General features: G+C 39.4%; 1 protein-coding gene across 1 annotated transcript; it reads right to left on the bottom strand.

Annotated features, from left to right (window-relative positions):
• Nucleotides 1–911: 911 nt before the first annotated feature.
• LOC147310588 (protein mono-ADP-ribosyltransferase PARP12-like) lies at nucleotides 912–16,805 on the bottom strand. The gene is made up of 12 exons (XM_086270338.1): nucleotides 16,448–16,805; nucleotides 15,444–15,579; nucleotides 14,450–14,933; nucleotides 14,315–14,365; nucleotides 14,101–14,227; nucleotides 13,237–13,396; nucleotides 7,750–7,870; nucleotides 7,556–7,652; nucleotides 7,057–7,132; nucleotides 4,894–5,024; nucleotides 2,830–2,981; nucleotides 912–2,571 (listed from the first exon to the last, which is right to left on the bottom strand). Exons 1-12 carry the CDS (start codon nucleotides 16,720–16,722, stop codon nucleotides 2,243–2,245), a joined length of 2,139 nt encoding a protein of 712 aa, XP_086126464.1. The 5' UTR covers nucleotides 16,723–16,805; the 3' UTR covers nucleotides 912–2,242.
• Between the last annotated feature and the right edge of the window lie 1,096 nt (nucleotides 16,806–17,901).

Below are 17,901 nucleotides of genomic sequence, written 5' to 3'. Positions count from 1 at the left end.
AAACTAAAACATGGTGAACTGACATGGATACCTGAAGACATGACGCAGACGAGCAGACAAGGGATGACTGAAAACACACTGACTAAATACACACAGGAGGCTAATGAGGGAAGTCGGAACACATGGGGAAAACAGCTGACACACATGAACATAATGATGATAATGATGCATTGGTGGCTGCCCACTGCTTCACTGGGTGAATGGGTTAAATGCAGAGGAACTATTTCCCTATGGTGACTAACACATACACACATTACACACACAGACATGAAACATATGAAGGGCAAGGGAGACTTAACAGGGGTTGAAAACACAAGGGGAAACTAATAAGCAAATGAACTTAGATAACCTAATGAACTTAACCATAAACATCAAAATAAACTGAAACTCAAAACGCTGGGTCAAAAGACCCAGGATCGTGACAGACAGTGCAGGAGCGTGAAATGGCTAACCAATTACTTTCTCCAGTAAAGTAATTAAGTGAGGTACTGCATCATTTTAGGAAAAGTAAGGAGTAATGTGAAAGACATTATTTAAGTAAGGACCCAACATTGGCGACATTAATAATCAGGCATCGCCACCTGTGCATACTCAGCATGATTCAATATACATTATGCATTATCGCCTTTCTAGCATTTGACAAATCTGCTGCTGCTGTCACCACTTTCTCACACTGAGCACACGACTTAGAGTCTGGAGCCATTGCAGCAAACATCATCCAGCGTGATCACTTTGGCAGTGGGTCACTGATGATTCTTAAAAAGTGGCACAGACCTCCATGTGTTAGCCAACAGTTCCCAGGACTGTTGTGTGTTTTGCAACTTTGTTGCTTGCAGTTGCAACATAGCTGAATTCATTTGACGTTACCATCATAGTTGATAACTAAATGATGCCAGTTAGGCATGCCTCCTTTTTAGAATAGAATAGCCTTTTATTTTCTTTGTGCATGTACAAAACAAATTGTGGGTTCTCCACATCAACTGTGCATGAAATAAAAATAGAAACAGTAGGACGGCAAGAATAAAAAACAGACAAAAGGAGTACATACGACAAAATAAATATATACAAGCAAGAGAAATGCATCCAGAAGAAATGACCAAATTAGAGGACAGGTTGCAAAGTGCTTGAAAGTAGTGCAATGGACTTTGTCTGAGTGGAAAGAAGTGTAATGCTATATCAGTTATCAAGTTTTAACGCAACCTTTATGTTTTCGTGACTCCAAGAGCAGTGGTGTGCGCTCTGTAGTGCACAATGGGACGATCTTAAAGAGATTAAGAGCCACCACAGCATCGTCTTTGAGCTTCCCTTTTAATATTTTTCTCTTTTTTTTTTAGGTTTTTCCAAACACAGAGCTGCTGTTTGTTTCTATTCATGTTCTCAAAAGTTGGTCCCTGCTTCTTGTTGCTACCATCAGGCACCAACACATAATCCATCATGTGTCTCGGACAAGTCATTATAAGAATTTCTGACTCTAATGGTCTAATCTGACAGCGTCCTTTATCATTAATTGACATTTTATGATTTGTTTGCATAATTAACACTAAATGTGGCAGACATATAAAACCTCCGAAGATAATCATGAGGAAAGCACTTGGTTTTTTCTTCTGATAAGGTTAACTCACTCCTGCTGTTTTTTAATTATTCTGTATAAAGGCTGGTCTATTTTCTATAAACAACACCTCAGCAAATGGGATCGTGCCAACCTTTTTCTTCATCTTCAATATGCTCATAAATACAAAGTGAGAGGAAATGCTGGCAATTTGTAGAAAATCATTTTACATTTGGTCAAGGTGGAAAAACTTCAGCATCAAAACAACAACAACAGAAATAGAAATAATAAAGTGCAACAGGAAAATGTAAAAATATAAATCATTCATCATTCAGCAATTTCATCAAGGTTTCCCCATCATTTGAATTTAACCTAAAATGTTTTAATATCATCTGACTGAGAAGCTAATTAATCATAAACTGTTAATCTACATTAACTACAGACCAGCTCACAATTCACATTTTCTAATCGTCTGGAAGTAAGTAAGAGTTCTTTTCTATTGTGAACATATCTGTCATTAATATCTACTGCTTCTTTTTTTATATTTATCTCTACATAAGATTTTTTTGTGCTTTTTTGCTTTCAGGTATGTGTTTGCATATGATTAAATTATTCAGCACAAACTCTATTAAGCTCCTTCAAAATAAAATTTCCATTTCAAGACACTGCCTACCCCCTTTTACACCACTTTTGTTAAGCAATGACACAAGAATTATTAGTACTTTGATTAGTTGCTGCATTGCCATTGTGCACATTAAGTAGGTTTGTGGTCTTGTACTGTATCAGGTACTCGGGGTAGATCTGGTGCTTCTCAAACACCACAAATATGGTGGGGTCCATTACATCGTCTACACAGCTGTCATAGAAGTTTATGCCCCCTCCATCCTTGGAAGGAGGTCGGCGATAATCAGAGGACCCTTTGGTGAAGTCTCCCACCAGCACCCGTGAGATGAACATGGCTCTCACATCAGTGTCTCCGGTGTATTTGTGGGAGTATCTGGCATCACGGGCAAAGTAACTACCTGTGTTTAGACACCAAAAGATACAATTATCAAAACTTTATTTGTGGGAAAAGACAAAGGGCTACGCATTATTTTCTTCAGTGATAAACAGAGACAAACAAAGCCTTTGGTTTATTTTTTTTAAAGTATCACTTCCCAGCACCCAAGGGTGTCACAGAAAAGACTGCAAGATTGAAATGAGAATGTTTGGAATTTTTGATTTTAAACGTATTTTTTCTGAAAACATAATTTGAATATTCAATAACCGTTTTAACTCACCTTTCCCATAAGCCGTTCCATGAGTTCCACAGATTCTCCAGTCAAAGTTGTGGTGGCAGATGGCGTCTACATCTTTGGAGTCAGTGCCATGAAAAAGCTTTTTCTCCATCACCTTTCCATCTCTGTTTTTGCTCTTCATTTGATTTTTCTGCCTTGAAATAGGAGGCAGGAAAAAACTAACTCTAACTGGTACATGTACAGTAAGTGCGGGAATATAAAGTGAATAAATATACTATAGACATCTACAGTATACATACTATATACATCTGCAGCAGCAGTCTCTGTAGCCACAAGTGGAAAGCAGGATAACATTGAATGCTAAATGCAGCTAAATGCTGTATAAACAACAGACGCAGCTTCTGTTTCTGAAAATATAGCTTAAATGTTCAGCTCAGGTTTGCAAAATTGCATCTGAACAAACCACAAGATTTCTGGAATAATGTCCTTCAGAAAGATGACACCAAAGCGGAGATGTCTGGCCACAGTGCACATCAAACAGAGTCTCTGCACAAACACCTCATACCAGCTTTCAAGCTCGGTGGTGGAGGCGCGGCGATTTGGGTTTGTTTGGTCTTTTACACAACAGGACCTGAGCACCTTGGAGTCACTGAGTCAACCATGAACTCTGTATACCAAAGTATTCTACAGTCTAATGCAGTGTTGGGCAAGTTACTTTGAAAAAGTAATTAATTATAGTTACTAATTACTTCTTCAAAAAAGTAACTGAGTTACAAGATTCTAAAAGTAATTAATTACTAGGAAAAGTAACTATTGCGTTACTTTAAAAAAAAATGTTTAATTTTAGAGCATTATTGGCTGTTTTTGACTACTTTCAATTCTCCCTCTACATTTCACCTTGAAAAACTCTTTCCTTTGCCTTGTTTGGTCTCATCCTTTTCAGCACAACCTCACATGTTGGAATTTACAGTTACGTTTTCATTTTGACATACTGTATTAACACAATTGATCTAAAATCAGATAAAAACATTAACTCTGAGTAGAAAAAGTTATCTTTTTTACTGTAACAACCACAAACATGTTTAATGAATCATATTTCATAACTTTGAATGCAAGTATAAATTGTAAATTTTAAAATCATACGCACAAGTTTTGCAAACAACAAAATTGTTGTTGCAGTTTGCAGCCATTTACCTTTTACCCTTTTTTAAATAACCATTTCAAACTATTTACATAACAATCAGGTGTTCTCCATTCAATAAGATGCCACACAAATTATTTGTGCCACTCCAAATATTTCTATCCACTATAAAGAAGAACATCACACCTGATACCTGCAGGTCTGACATAAGGTCATAACCAGAGAGGTCTCGCTGCGCTGTCCTTAGACAGTAAACGTGACGACACTATTGAGGAAAAAATGCCGCGTATATATTGTTTATCATGACTCTGGTTTTACGTGGCCTATCACCACAATTTAAAAACTGGTATATATCACCTTGTTGCTTTGTCATCTTGAAGTAGTCGTGTGATTGGCTTACTACGACTACTTCATTCTTCCTCAGTCAAGCAGCAGCACTCATGCGATTGTTTTGCCCCCTTAGCTCCAGGTGTTTTGCCAAAAAGTAAGTAATCTGAGCGCGCACAGCTGCTCAAAGCTGTAGCGTCCAGATTACTTACAGCTACTTCCGTGCAACTGATATAAGGTGCGGTAACCTGAACACAGCTTCAACCGTCTGTTTGTTGAAAAATAGTAACACCGCATTTTAGTAACGGCGTTGTAATGATAGGTAGCAGTAATTAGTTATATTACTCGTTACTGAAAAAAGTAACGCCGTTACTTAGAACATTGTTATTCCCATCACTGTTCAAATGTGAGGCCATCTCTGAATGAATCCTGAATGAAATGCAGGGCTTTAACAGAGCGGTGCATAAATGAATGCCTGCAAACCTCAGCGAACTGACAGCTGGTAATACTATATACACTTTAATAAAAAGCTCAGTCATATCAGTTACACAACCATAACCTCACTTTAGCTGGCAGCAGTGGTACAGTAACTTTATACTCAAAGTGAAAGATGGGTGCACATTAAATGAAATACGTACAACTGAAAGGCTTCCCATAGAGCTTTGTTCTGAATCCTCTCAATGTTGATGATGTCACAGTCTTTCATGGTTTTATAGAAAAGAGCTTCAGCCTCCTTAAATTCTTCTGAGCTGAGCTGGAGTGAGATTCGCTGTATGAAAAAAAAAAAACAGGCACATTAAATATTTTTATTCACAATGACAACGAAAAATAACAAGTGCTCTGCTCTCTGCTTTTCCTCTCACCCCCAATTGCTCATGGCAGATGGCCCCGCCCCTCTCTGAGCCTGCTGTTAAAAATGAGTTTTTTTCCTTCCCACTGTTGCCAAGTGCTCGCTCATAGGCAGTGTTGGGAAGGTTACTTTTAAAATGTATTCCACTACAGATTACAGATTACATATTGTATCTTGTAACGTATTCCATTACGTTACTCAATGAGAGTAATGTATTCTGAATACTTTGGATTACTTAATATATTATCATGCTTTTTTACAACTACATGAATGTACTATTGCTGGGTGATTTATTACTGAAGGTTACTCGCCATACCAACACCAACTAGATGTTTAAATCTTAATATAAATGAGTAACAGTAGGTGGACATTAGGTAAGGCTGCACTTTTTGCAGCGATCTCGTATAGAAAACTATTCCACACGTATATAAAACAGGTCAGCGGCTCCGAACCGTAGTAAAGGGACCTCTGGCTAATACGTCGGGTACGTGTCGGGCTCGTAGATGAAAACTAGCTTTACTTTGTTGTCTGGGTCAACTTTGCTAGCGAAAGACAGAGAGAGGCGTTGGAAGGCTGCTCCAACCGAACTTATTGTTTCGGAGGAAAACACGAACACAGTCGAGTCTTAACAGCTTACTTACAGCTGGGCTCGTCAGGCTCTCTTTTTGGCTGCAGTGGTTATTATTATATTTACATGCTTCCAGCTCCTGTTTCTGCTCGATGACAGCTCGTACTTTTCCTTTTTCTCCCTCCTCGCGCTCACAGACACATAACGGGTATGACAGTCCATTCTCCCTGCAGCACGGACTACACTGCCCATGAAGCTACATTCTTTAGGGCGATGCCTGCAACACTCTGCCTGTTGCCTTCATATTAAATCATTTAAAAAAATATTTCTTCACGTGACTATGAGACGCGAGAATGAGACGTTTGAGCCTCTTAATGCGGGTTTTGTTTGGGTTTCCACCGGCGTGGAATTACCAAAAATAGAGAGGGGACAGCCTAACATATGAAACAGGAAAGTAACGCAGTGTAATCCATTTATTTTAGCAAAGTAACTGTATTCTGAATACCACCTTTATAAACAGTAATACAGTTACTCATATTTTGTATTTTAAATACGTAACGGCGGTACATGTATTCCATTACTCCCCAACACTGCTCTTAGGGGGTTGTCTGATTGTTGAGGTTTTCTCTGTGTTATTGGAAGGTTTTAACTTAATATATAAAATGCCTTAAGGTGACTTTTTTGTGCTATATAAATAAAATAAAACTAAATTAAATTGAATCGAATAGGGACAAATTGCCATCCCAATGCTTAACAGCAATCAGCTAATGTGTTTCTTAATAATAATGAAATAATAATTAGGCTGCCCTAATGTAATATACTTTTTTTAGCCTATTCAAAAATACTAAAGTACTTTTGTTTACAAAAAAGAAATAAATGCCTAGCAATGCTAAATTGTATGTTTTAGCTTGTTTACTTTGAATAAATTGCTACTTAACGTTTTTTAAAAACTGGTTTTTTTCTTCTCCTACACCATTTGCAACAGAAACTCTGTTCTCACGGCAGATTAGCCAGACGGCTGCACTTCATTCATTTTCAAATTATTTAAGAATTTGTCACAAGAAAAAAAGACCCCATAAAAAACAGGAATAAAACCTTCAAGTGAACGAACATGAAGAAGCAGAAAACCTCGTATGAAACTGTCTTTTTCTGCTTCTAACTCGTTTTTATGAGCTGTCCTTCTAATAAATGAATTCATCCCGTCCAATGAAAAGCTTCGCATCTTCAACGCCAACAGCATTTTGTCCTCATGTCTATTTGTCAGTAAATTTACTTGCTCACTTCTGTTATTAATATTATTAGAATACAATTAATTTCGAAAACATCTAAATTTAAGAGTGTGACTTACAACAGAATAGTTATATTTTATGTTTTTTACAATACCGAGCATCCTGTTTGAGGGATCTGTGTGTTGTCCCAGGTTTTTGGTATTGAAGTGGAGCTTTGAACTGAAGACCTTCTGCAGAGAGAAATTCAAATTTACTTTAATGATGTCATTTTTATAGAAGTTGAAAAAACAAGGCCAATTTTATTTTTGTTTAAAATTAAGTTTACAACTTTCCTGGATCCAGCATCAGCTCTTGTCAAGCTTTATGAAGCTGTACGCTACAACAACAATATTGTTTTTTATTTGTTTGCTTTTGGTTAGTGAGCTTTGTTTGACTCTAAAGACCAAGGCAATATCAGTACTTTGGCATGGTTACCTATCAGTATTGAATAGAAATTACGTTAGATTCAAGACAATATGCTGGTCTCTAGAGATCTTGGTGTAAAAATCAAATCCCATCTCCAACTGGAATAAAGATGACAAGAAAGTTCAAGTATCTAATGAATTTAGAAAAAAGTAAGGAAGTCTGGTGGAGCTGTTTTGGGGATGACATACCTGACTTTCTTTTTTAGGGCATCTGCAGCAGAGACAAACCGTGGCCGTCTACAAACAGGCCTTTTGGTGCCGTAACGCTTGTTTGTCTGCATCATGTCTGAGGGGCAAAAAAGTTTAAACTTGCACAACAATTATAAAGCTGATTTTATATTTTAACATGCAGAAGTATGCATGGTTCCCTATTCTTTGTTTACCTTGGAAACTGAGTGAATATGACTGTGAACCAGCAGTGAACTCCACCACGTCTTTATCATTGGCCAGAAACTTCTCCTCCAGCTTTGCACTGTTGATGTCTGCTGCTTCGTGTCCACCAATCTGCAAAGTGAGAACAGTAAAGGTGTTTTTAACCTTGAAGGAAACCTGCATCGGCATATGAACAATGAACAGTTCATAAGAAAAGGACAACTGCCAACCATAGGGAGGGAAAAATTGATACACCATAGTATCGTAATATTTAGCATGGTAATATATTCTGGAAATACTATGAACAAGAGAGCTGGTTTCATGGACCCTCGTGTTTACATTCAACTGACGATCATCCAACACTGGACACACTTAGCTTGACAGCGTGGCTTATCACGCAAGTAAAAATAAGACTGGAGTAAAAATTGGTGGCTGCCTGGTGATTTATTGATTTATTTATTCATATTCTGTGACCAACTACAACTTGTAGTGAATACATTTTTGCCCAGAGCTTGAGGATGTTGCACACTTGTGACCACGTTTGAGCGCAAGGTTGTCTGACAGGAGGCAAACTTACTGAAACCAGTTGCAGTCAGACTTGGACTGACTCTAATCACCCACAGAGAGATTGGCTAAGGTTTGCAGATAGCTTCTATCTAATTTATAAATGCAGACATATTACCACTTTAAGATGACAAAGCAACAAGGTGATATATACCAGTTTTTAAATTGTGTTGCTAGGCCACGTAAAACCAGAGTCATGACAAACTATATATACGCGGCGTTTTTCCCGAATAGTTTCGTCACGTTTACTGTCTAAGGACAGCGCAGCGAGCCCTCTCTGGTTATGACCTTATGTCAGACCTGCAGGTATCAGGCTGTGATGTTTCCTTTATAGTGGACAGAAATATTTGGAGTGGCACAAATAGTTTGTGTGGCATCTTATTGAATGAGAACACCTGATTGTTCTGTAAATAGTTTGAAATGGTTATTTAAAAAAGGGTAAAGGCTGCAAATAACTTTGTTTGCAAAACTTGTGCATATGATTTTAAAACTGACAATTTATATTTGTTTTTAAAGTTATGAAATATGATTCGATAAACATGTTTTTGGTTGTTACAGTAAAAAATATAACTTTTTCTACTCGGATTTTATGTTTTTTGTCTGATTTTAGATCAATTGTGTTAATACAGTATGTCAAAATGAAAACATAACTGTAAATTCAGACACGTGAGGTTGTGCTGAAAAGGATGAGACCAAACAAGGCAAAGGAAATAGTTAAAGTGAATTGTTAAATGTTGTAATTTTTACAACAACAGAGTCCTGAGCAGAGAGGTCCAGCTGCAGTGTGTGCAAACAGCATCAGCATGGATGGATGGAGATACGTTTCCAGCAAGCTGCAACTTCACTGTGTGTGAAGATGACTTTTGAGGAGACTGTCTGAGTGACATTTGCCACGTTTGGAGTAAAATGGCAAGATGAGACAGTGGGAAAACACAGGACAAAGCTGAAGAGAACTGTCTGCCATTGGACTGCAACGTGGGAGAGGAGAACGGAGTGAGAGGAGCAGGTGAGCACACAGAGGAAGGCTGTCGTTTAGTGTGGGAAATCAAAATTTGGGTAAGCAATCCTGGGAAAAAAGCAAACTGCTTTAAGTGGGAAAATTGAGAAGGAGTCTGGACTACAAAATGAGAAAGGTACACAAAAAAACACACACACAAACAGCATTAACCATACCAACCCCACATACACATACAATGACACTCATGAAGACCAGAAAGCATCTTAAGCATGAGATTCTGTTTGTCATCTTGTCCAAGTCACTAGTAAGATGAAAAGTGATACATAGACTAGTGGACTGAATATTATAGGAGGACAAATGATTGCATCATAGGGAGAAAACAGAATGCTGATGAGAGGTTTTGACTGAGTGAGCTGATTGTTGAGTTTCTGGTGTGTGAAGAAGTTTTAACATGGCACACATTTGGTTACATGAGAAGAAACTCATTATGTGATGAGACAACAGGGTTATGCTGTGTGTTGTGTGTGGCTGATTGGATGAATGTTTGAGATCAAACTAGCTGATGATTTGTCTTTTGTTGCAAGGTTGAGCCTGCCAATTAGGTTTGGTATGATCCCCCCCCTTACTTTTTATTTTGTTACTTTCATAGTGCACTGAAAGTTTTGTTTAATATTCTCTCTCATCTAAGAGGATCTGAACGTTTGAATAGGGAGAACTACAACATGTTGTTGCGAACGGTTGCAAAGTGAGTTTCTCCAAAATTAAAACGGGCTCAGGAGAAAGCCACTTGTTTGGGACAATTAGGAAGCGAGTCCCTTTCTAAAAGGATTCAGCGAGGTAATCCAGTCTAAATTCTGTTTCTTTTTGAAATGTCGTCGTTTTGCTGAGGGTGGAAACAAAATGCGACGATAGGTTCCACTATCAGCAAAGAAAAAAAGAAACAATCGATGAATGAATAATGAGTGAAAATAAAAAAATGGGGAACTGACTGACTGGTAAAAGCTGACAAGACTGACTGACACCACTATTCAAGGTTACCCCATTCAGATGACAAAGGAGTGGATGTATCTCTGTGTGTGCCTCTTGTTGCAGGAGCAGGAGGACACCACAGGAGGAAACTTGGGTCACATGACTATGTGAACTCTGCAAATTTAACCTTTTTAGTTGTAATTTTTCTGGATGTTTTTGAATTTACCAAAGGTGTGTTATTCATCACCTTGTGTTGCTCACAGAGATCACTGTGAGAAAGAGTGTATACACCTGCGCAGCACTAACATTTACATTTCTTTTCTACAGCAGAGGGTTAATCATGTGATTTGATCATGTGATTTACAGCAGGACACACAACTTAGTAATGTTTTTCTACCACAGGATTACTGAGATTTTGTGTGTCAAGAAAACTGTGGTTACAGGCTGTGTGTTGGTGATGAAATTACACTGTGTTGTTGAGAAAATGTTGAAAATTACAGGGGAAGATGTGAATACAGTGTGATACTGTGTTGAAACCAGTGTTACTTCTGTTTTTTACAGCCGAGTGTTAACTTTATGACCTTTTACAGCACCTCTGGAACCTGTTGACTTAGGCCCGACCTCCAGGATGATCCGTGTGTTTGGCTAATGTTTGTTTTTCCTTTAAAGCTGCTTGTAAAGGATTCAGCACAGACAGACAAGTGACGATTGAACAGATGTGCAGTGGTTACTCAATAGTTACATGGGGCTTATTATCTGACCACTATTGAGCTCATGGTGAGTGACAAACTTAAGAAAAGTCACTGTCCAGTCACTGTAACAAAAAATAATTTCCCCCAGGGATCAATAAAGTATTCTGATTCTGATTCTGATTACAATGTGGAATGAAGTGCAGATGTTCAATGATTTGGAGCAAATTATGGAAAAATCAGGGGTTTAATGAGTTTAGAGTAACCCTGCAATTATACTTGTCTCTGTGATGCTGAATACTTTATTAATCTTATGCTACAGTTGGTTGCAAATGTGAGTTTGTTTTAACTTAAAGACTTTGTCTTCTAGGATACAGGCTCCGGGTGCAGCTGGGAGTTAAACAATCTTAATGTTTAACCTCTGACTAATGTATTGACAGGGTTACAGGTTTGGAGTGGAGCTGCTCCAAGAGGGAAACCCTGGAGAATTTTTTTTAGAAGAGAATGTGCAGCATTCTTGTGCATGTCTCATTGTGTGGAGTTGACACATGACGAGAGCCGTGTGGCACAAGAAGAGTGTCAATTTTAAATTTGCAGGTACCATGAGGAGAAGCGAGTAAGGAAGAGCGTCGACAAGATGGAAGCTGAGGCCAGGAGAGACGCTTCAAGAGGACCAGTGAGAAGCAGGGAACATCTGCAGGACAGCTGAAAAACCACAGTGGGTTGCACCACTGGGCTTCCAGAAGATCGTCATGAGGAGACTTCGCACAGCAAAATCTTAAATAAAGTTTCGACGTTGACGTTGAAGAAGACAACTAAGGTGTACGACGTGCTCTGCCTTAAATCGTCAGCGCGTTGGAACAGAAACTGAGGGATGAAGGGAGCGTGCCAAGCTCCAAAAGTGACAGCGCAGCGGGGGACCAGCGATGGAATTGTGGTTCTGTGTGAAGCACAGATGCTAGGAGACTGGGAGATAGTTGACACCACTTTTCCCAAGGATGAAGATCATCTAAAGGTGTCACTTTGCCATGCAGATTTGATGCTCTGCAGAGAAGCCTTCTGCGAGGGAGAGATGTAAACAGAGGAGCCTTTTGTCTACATTTACATCGTGTCAACTTCTCTGAGCTGGTTGAAGTTTTGAGCCATGGGTGGACATGACTCAAAAAGGGGGGAGAAGATCATAAACAACTTGATCCAATTTCCTTTACAAAATCTTTTTCTGCAGTGACAACAGGAAAGGAGAAGAGTTGTAAGTGCAGATGATTCACCAGTTGACTCTAACCCCCACAGGGTGCCTACAGTGAGAAGATTTGGGGGGTTGATAGGGGTCATAAAGAGGAGTGTTGACCAGGCTACAGCTCTGAAGTTAGCTGAGATTCACATGGACAAACAGTAAAATCAACTGATGTGTTTGAATGCCTGTATACAGCTGGATTGTAGTGACATATGATTTGAGAATGTTGATTCTTCGTGTTTGACTGTTGACATTCATTTGTTTACTTGCAGGATGTAGTTTACTGTGTATGAGATGGAAGAACATAGTAGTTTAGAACATGTATTAATGGTGAACCTTTGCTGCAATAGGAGGTGAATGACGGCAGGAGCTGTGTGACATCTAAATCTACACTGACACTGTCAAAAACAAGGAGTGAGAAAATACTACACAGGAATAATCTGGAGCATAAAAATAACAAAACAGGAGGGAAATGTTAAAGTGAATTGTTAAATGTTGTCATTTTTATGCTTCCCATCTCTACATTGATTCAAACTGTGTAATCAAAGACATTCCTTTGTCTCACCACCTCTCCAGCCACTCTGTGCTGGGAGAGGTTTTATTGTAGATACATCCTATATGAAAGATCTGTTTCTTGTGTTGTAAGCTTCCAGCTTTATGATCATTTTGGTGAGCAGGAGGTCACACAAATGCACCCCCATGACACACGCATTCTCACATACACACACGTTTAAAACATGCTGCATATGAACAGTGCTAATAAAAATGCAGAGAGGTCGACAGTGATCACTGAGTATTTTTAAGGGCTTGTTCAGATTAAACAGAACAAGATGAGAAGCATTAAAACATGTAATGAACACAGTAGAAGTTTGGACCCAAAAGCAGGGTTCATACATCATCACTAACAACCAGAAACAGTTTTCTGGAGCTATTATTTAAAAAGCTTCAGAAGTGTGTTAAAGGTGGTCCATTTTGTATGATTGACATCACTCATAATTGTCCTGAAAAAAAAATGTTGTGGGTCCTTATGGGTTAATTTTTAGCAATCTGCCAAAATTTCTGTCAACACTCTGTAGTTACTCACAGCGGATGCAAACATGTTCCAACTCCCATCCTGCCAGTACCAAAGCCACTCGGTGGTGTGGATGAAGGTCGGCTCGATCACCGAGTTTTCTGTCGAGAGTCGACGCACTTTGTTCTGTCCAAACGTCATCGTGTCAAAGTGCACGGCCGGGCTGGTACTACTGCAAAAAAACAATCAAGAAAGTATTAACATCAGTTCTACCAAAACCTTTGTGCATTGAAACACTCAATGAAAGGATTTTCCTGTAGCAACAGAAAATCTTGTCTCACCTCATATTTTCTCTTTGTTTTACAATTATGTTAAAGTTTCAAATTATTATTATTATTTTTTTAAACTTTGTCAAAGTTTAAAATGAGCATCTGTTATTTTATCAGTGTATATATGAAAGAAAATATGGAAAAGCTTAATAGTTCCACTTTATCTAAAAACATTGAGATGATTGTGTCACGGCCAGGCGGATCAGCTGCACTGTCTCTCTTCCTCTCTCTCTCCTCTTCTCTCTCGCCGGGGCGGACTCACCGTGGGTTCACGCCCTCGGGAGATGAGACACCTGGGTCTCATGAAGATGATCAGCATTTAAGCCAGGAGGTGACTGCTGCTCCTCGCTGGATCGTTGTCTACCACGCATTAGTGAAGCCAAGCTACTGCAAGTCGGGTTAAGTGTGTTTCCTTTGTGCGTTGTATTTAAGAATGCGTGCTTTTCCCCTGGACCCCCCCCCGCACCTTCTTGTATACACACCTGGTGAATTGTAAATAAATCTTTCTTGTGTGCATCTGAGCCCGGAGTCCTGCGCTTGAGTCCTCCTCCAAACCGTAACAGATTGTGTAAAATAAATCTCTGAAGAAGTTCAATTGTGTGAGTACCTGTATGAGTTACTGGGGTCACAGTAGTCTCTCTCAATTGTCTCATTGTCGGGCAAATCAGTCCACTGGACTCCATCTTGGACCTGCCATCGGTACGGCATCTTGTCATGAGCTTTATAACATCGATCTAAGGAGAAAGAAGAAAGACAGCTGGTCAAAGTCAAGAAAGAACTACATTAAAGCCTCAAACACTTACTAACCATGACTTTCTCACCATCATGTTTGCAGTGACCTTTAATGAAGTACATGCAGATCCCTGTTTTATCTGAAAGAAACAGGAGATATTTCACACACCTTGTTTAGACAGCAGTTTTAGTTCATCTCCCCATAGAAGTGTTTCCAGATTTACCTCTAATGGTCCTTTGTCTCTTGTTGTGCCCTTTGTTGGCTTTTGCAGCTTCATCGTCAGCTGCATGAATGTCACTTGAGAAACGGGCGTTTTCTCGGTTGACCGGGTTACCGTGTTTCCCTCTATCCCAATGGCGTGGCCGCTTTTTGCTCTTACCAAAAAGACTGTTTTCATCAGTGTTGTTGTCATTAGCAGAGACTTCACCACTGGAGCAGTTTCCTCTGTGGACTCTATCTTCCCTGTTGGTTCCAGCCAGTCTCAAAGCCTGTTTATTTGCATAAGCAGCCTTCAAGGACTGAAAGAGTGTGTCAGGTACGCCTCTAGCTTTCAAAGCTCTGGATGGCTGTGGAGCATTAAAATCGTGGTTCTTCCAGCAGCTGCATTCACGGCTGATGTAGTTCTCACAGATGTGGAGCCTCCTGCAACCATCACCATCCCGACACCTGCTGAACTCTCCATCACCATTGTTGTAGTTGTAGCATATCTGATGGAGAGAAGAAAAGAAAAGATGGTTACAATCATAGCCTGTATATAAAAGATGGATATGGCCAATGTTATATCCATTATTTATGTTAACTAGCTATAAGCAAGAGGCGGATCTGACTGAGCAACTGAGGACATGTAGCACCCACATGTAAGTAGGTATAACCCAAAACCATACTTTGCTTTATCACAGCAATAAAAGCTCGATAAATTAAAGTTAGCAAAATGCTATCTAAATAAATAAAATGTGAAACTGGTGCCCAAGATCCTAGACGTATTGGGAATATTTTTACTGAGGTCATCGGTCAATGTGGGATCATTTTCTTATTAACTTGTTTGCAACAGAAAAACTCTCTCAAGCTTTTTAATATTGTTGTATTTTGTGAAGTTGGTGGGAAGGTTGAGCTGGATATCAGCATGACAAGAAAATGTGTCTAAAGAAAGGCTGCTTGATCAGCAGATCCAGTATTGATTGAAATTCAACTTAAGAGTGCTCGGTAGTAAGACTTACATCAGGAAGAACTGTGTGGTCACTCTGCAGCAGCAGGGTGCACAGCTCCTCTCGGCTCAGGCTCTCCAGCTCATGCTCCCTCAGAAGTCTTTGGTTATGCTCAGACGTCAGCTCATGGGAGAAGCTGCAGCCCCTCCTGTTATAACAGAATCCACACAGCTGATTCGTGACTGTGAGTGCTAGCATCCATTTGCTCAGTTAAGAAGAAAAAACCCAAACCAAAAATAAAAACAGTGTAATACATTTAAATGAGCTGATGTCTCTCACTGTGGGATGATTATGAAAGCTTATCTGTCTGGAACAAAGTCAGCTGTTTTTGAGGCTGTTAGTGCTTAAAACCAAAGGGTTATATCAAATGACAGCCTAATAAATCATGGTAGTAATATTACATAAATGTCAAACTTAGGTTTTGGGACATACGTTTTAATGGGATTAGTCCAATACCAGCTTTTTATATATAGCTGGGTAGAACTAGAATCCCTTTAACATTTAAAATTGAGACAAAAAATTCAACCAAACACACTGTAAAGCCATTTTCCTTTCACTTCCACTCTTTTTTCTAACTGCTAAGCCAAGCTGATGTTGTAGCTGCACATAAAAAAAAAACATCAGAGAAAATATGTCTAAGGGATTTTGGTTTTGCTTTTTCAAGAACAGCTCTATAAATTCTCTGTAGGCTCCTCTTGTTTATCTGTTTGTGTCTTCATTTCTATTCCTGTTATTTGAGTTATTACAATATATGTGGCAGGTGTATGGCAATGTCCAAGGCAAATATTGCATAGTGTTCCTCCCAATTACAACATGGTTCAGTCCATTGTGTCAAAACCTTGTTTGTTGTCAGTAGCAACCGATGCAGATATCAGGTTTACACGATAAAAGAGTTTGAAATCCTGCCTCCACCTGAGCTGTCAGATGCAGCTTTCTGTATACAGATACAGTGTGCAGAAATAATAATACTCCAATGCAATAAACTCTATAATTTACTTTAAGTCCAGCATGTTTACCTGAGCTGGCTGAACTCACAGAATCCGAAGAGGAAGTTTTTGCACAGGTGCAGACCCCTGCACGTCCCCGGGCAGTCTTTGCCTCTGCAAAGTCTCAGGCGGGTCCTGGCCACCACCTTCTCCTGTCCGTTTGGACAACACCGAGCAAATTTCTCTCGGTTCGAAATGATCTCCGACAACTTCGTGGGATCGCCGGAAAACAGATTATACACTAAATCCTCCGTGTTGACTGCTCCTTGGCCGGCGCAGATCATTCTCAGTATTTCCGTCTCCATCGTGTCCGAGCTCTGCCTGCGTTAACTTCCACCTGTGAGACCAAAGCGCAGCCTGACTACAGCTTCATGTGAGGAGGAAAACTTCGGTATCATTTCTGATGATTGGAAAGCAAAACTGAACTATTTTTTATCTTGAACTGATGCTGTAATGCTGCTGATTTCCACTTGGGGGCGTCACCGCGCTGTATGATCTCCTAATGCGTCCCACACCTCGACTGAACAGGGGAAGAAAGAAGGCTTTCTTCCGCTTCACAGCTGAACAGAGTGAAGAGATTTCCAGTAATGCTATAACAAAATCAAGTCTCATTAATTTTATCTAAATGCTTTCTGCATTCTTCTCTTCAAAGAGTCTCTAATCAGATTACTGTGTTTTTACAGTAGGTGTTTAAGATTACATATGCCACTTTTAAAAATCCGATTATTGTAATCCCATTATTGCCATCTGTTAGTCCCACCAGCTTGAAACATGCAGCAGAACGGCTGCTGCCTGCAGTTTGTTTCCACCTCAAACATGCAAAAAGAAGGATTGGGCTTATTGCCTATTATAATCAATATGTGCTGTATTTTAACCGGAAATTCATGTAAAAATTTACTGTCGACTTTTAAATTGATTTTCTCATTTAGATGAACTTCCAGCACATTATAATGGATATGTTTCATTAGCACTGGAAACCAGCTCACCAGGTCTTCGCCTCCAGCTGCAGGAGGAACATTTAAAGTTCCCTGGCATCACTCATCTGCATTTTCTTGTTAACGTGCAGCACATTCCCCACCAGCTTCATTGCTTCCTGTTCCCCTCCCTTACTCCGAGGAGTATAAACATGTTGGAAGTGATTTTTCCATTCCTTCCCCCCCCCCCCCCCCTCCTTTTTTATTGCCTGTCACTTCTTCCACCATCTGCTGCCACCAGAAACTATTATGCTTGTTACTCTGAAAAAGCAACATTTTCTTTAGTATCATAAAGGAATACAGACAAATCTGACCAAGAGGATCACAATGACCAGGTTAAGTAGCCTACTATATAGTCATTTGGTCAACAGTCTAAGATGCATAGCACCTTACTTGATTAAGATGTTTAAATCAAATTATTTCGGAGGACATTACCTGGTTCAAAGAACTTATTTTACAGTAACTATATCCTATATAATCGATCGGTTTCCTTCTTCAATATCAACTGAA

This window comes from Aulonocara sp. 'chitande type north' Nkhata Bay, linkage group LG17 (genome assembly GCF_057382095.1).
Source record: "Aulonocara sp. 'chitande type north' Nkhata Bay isolate Kocher_YH1m ecotype deep benthic linkage group LG17, A_spYH_male_GT1.1, whole genome shotgun sequence".
NCBI classification, from domain to species: Eukaryota; Metazoa; Chordata; class Actinopteri; order Cichliformes; family Cichlidae; genus Aulonocara; species Aulonocara sp. 'chitande type north' Nkhata Bay.
This window is presented reverse-complemented; position numbering and strand designations above follow the sequence as displayed.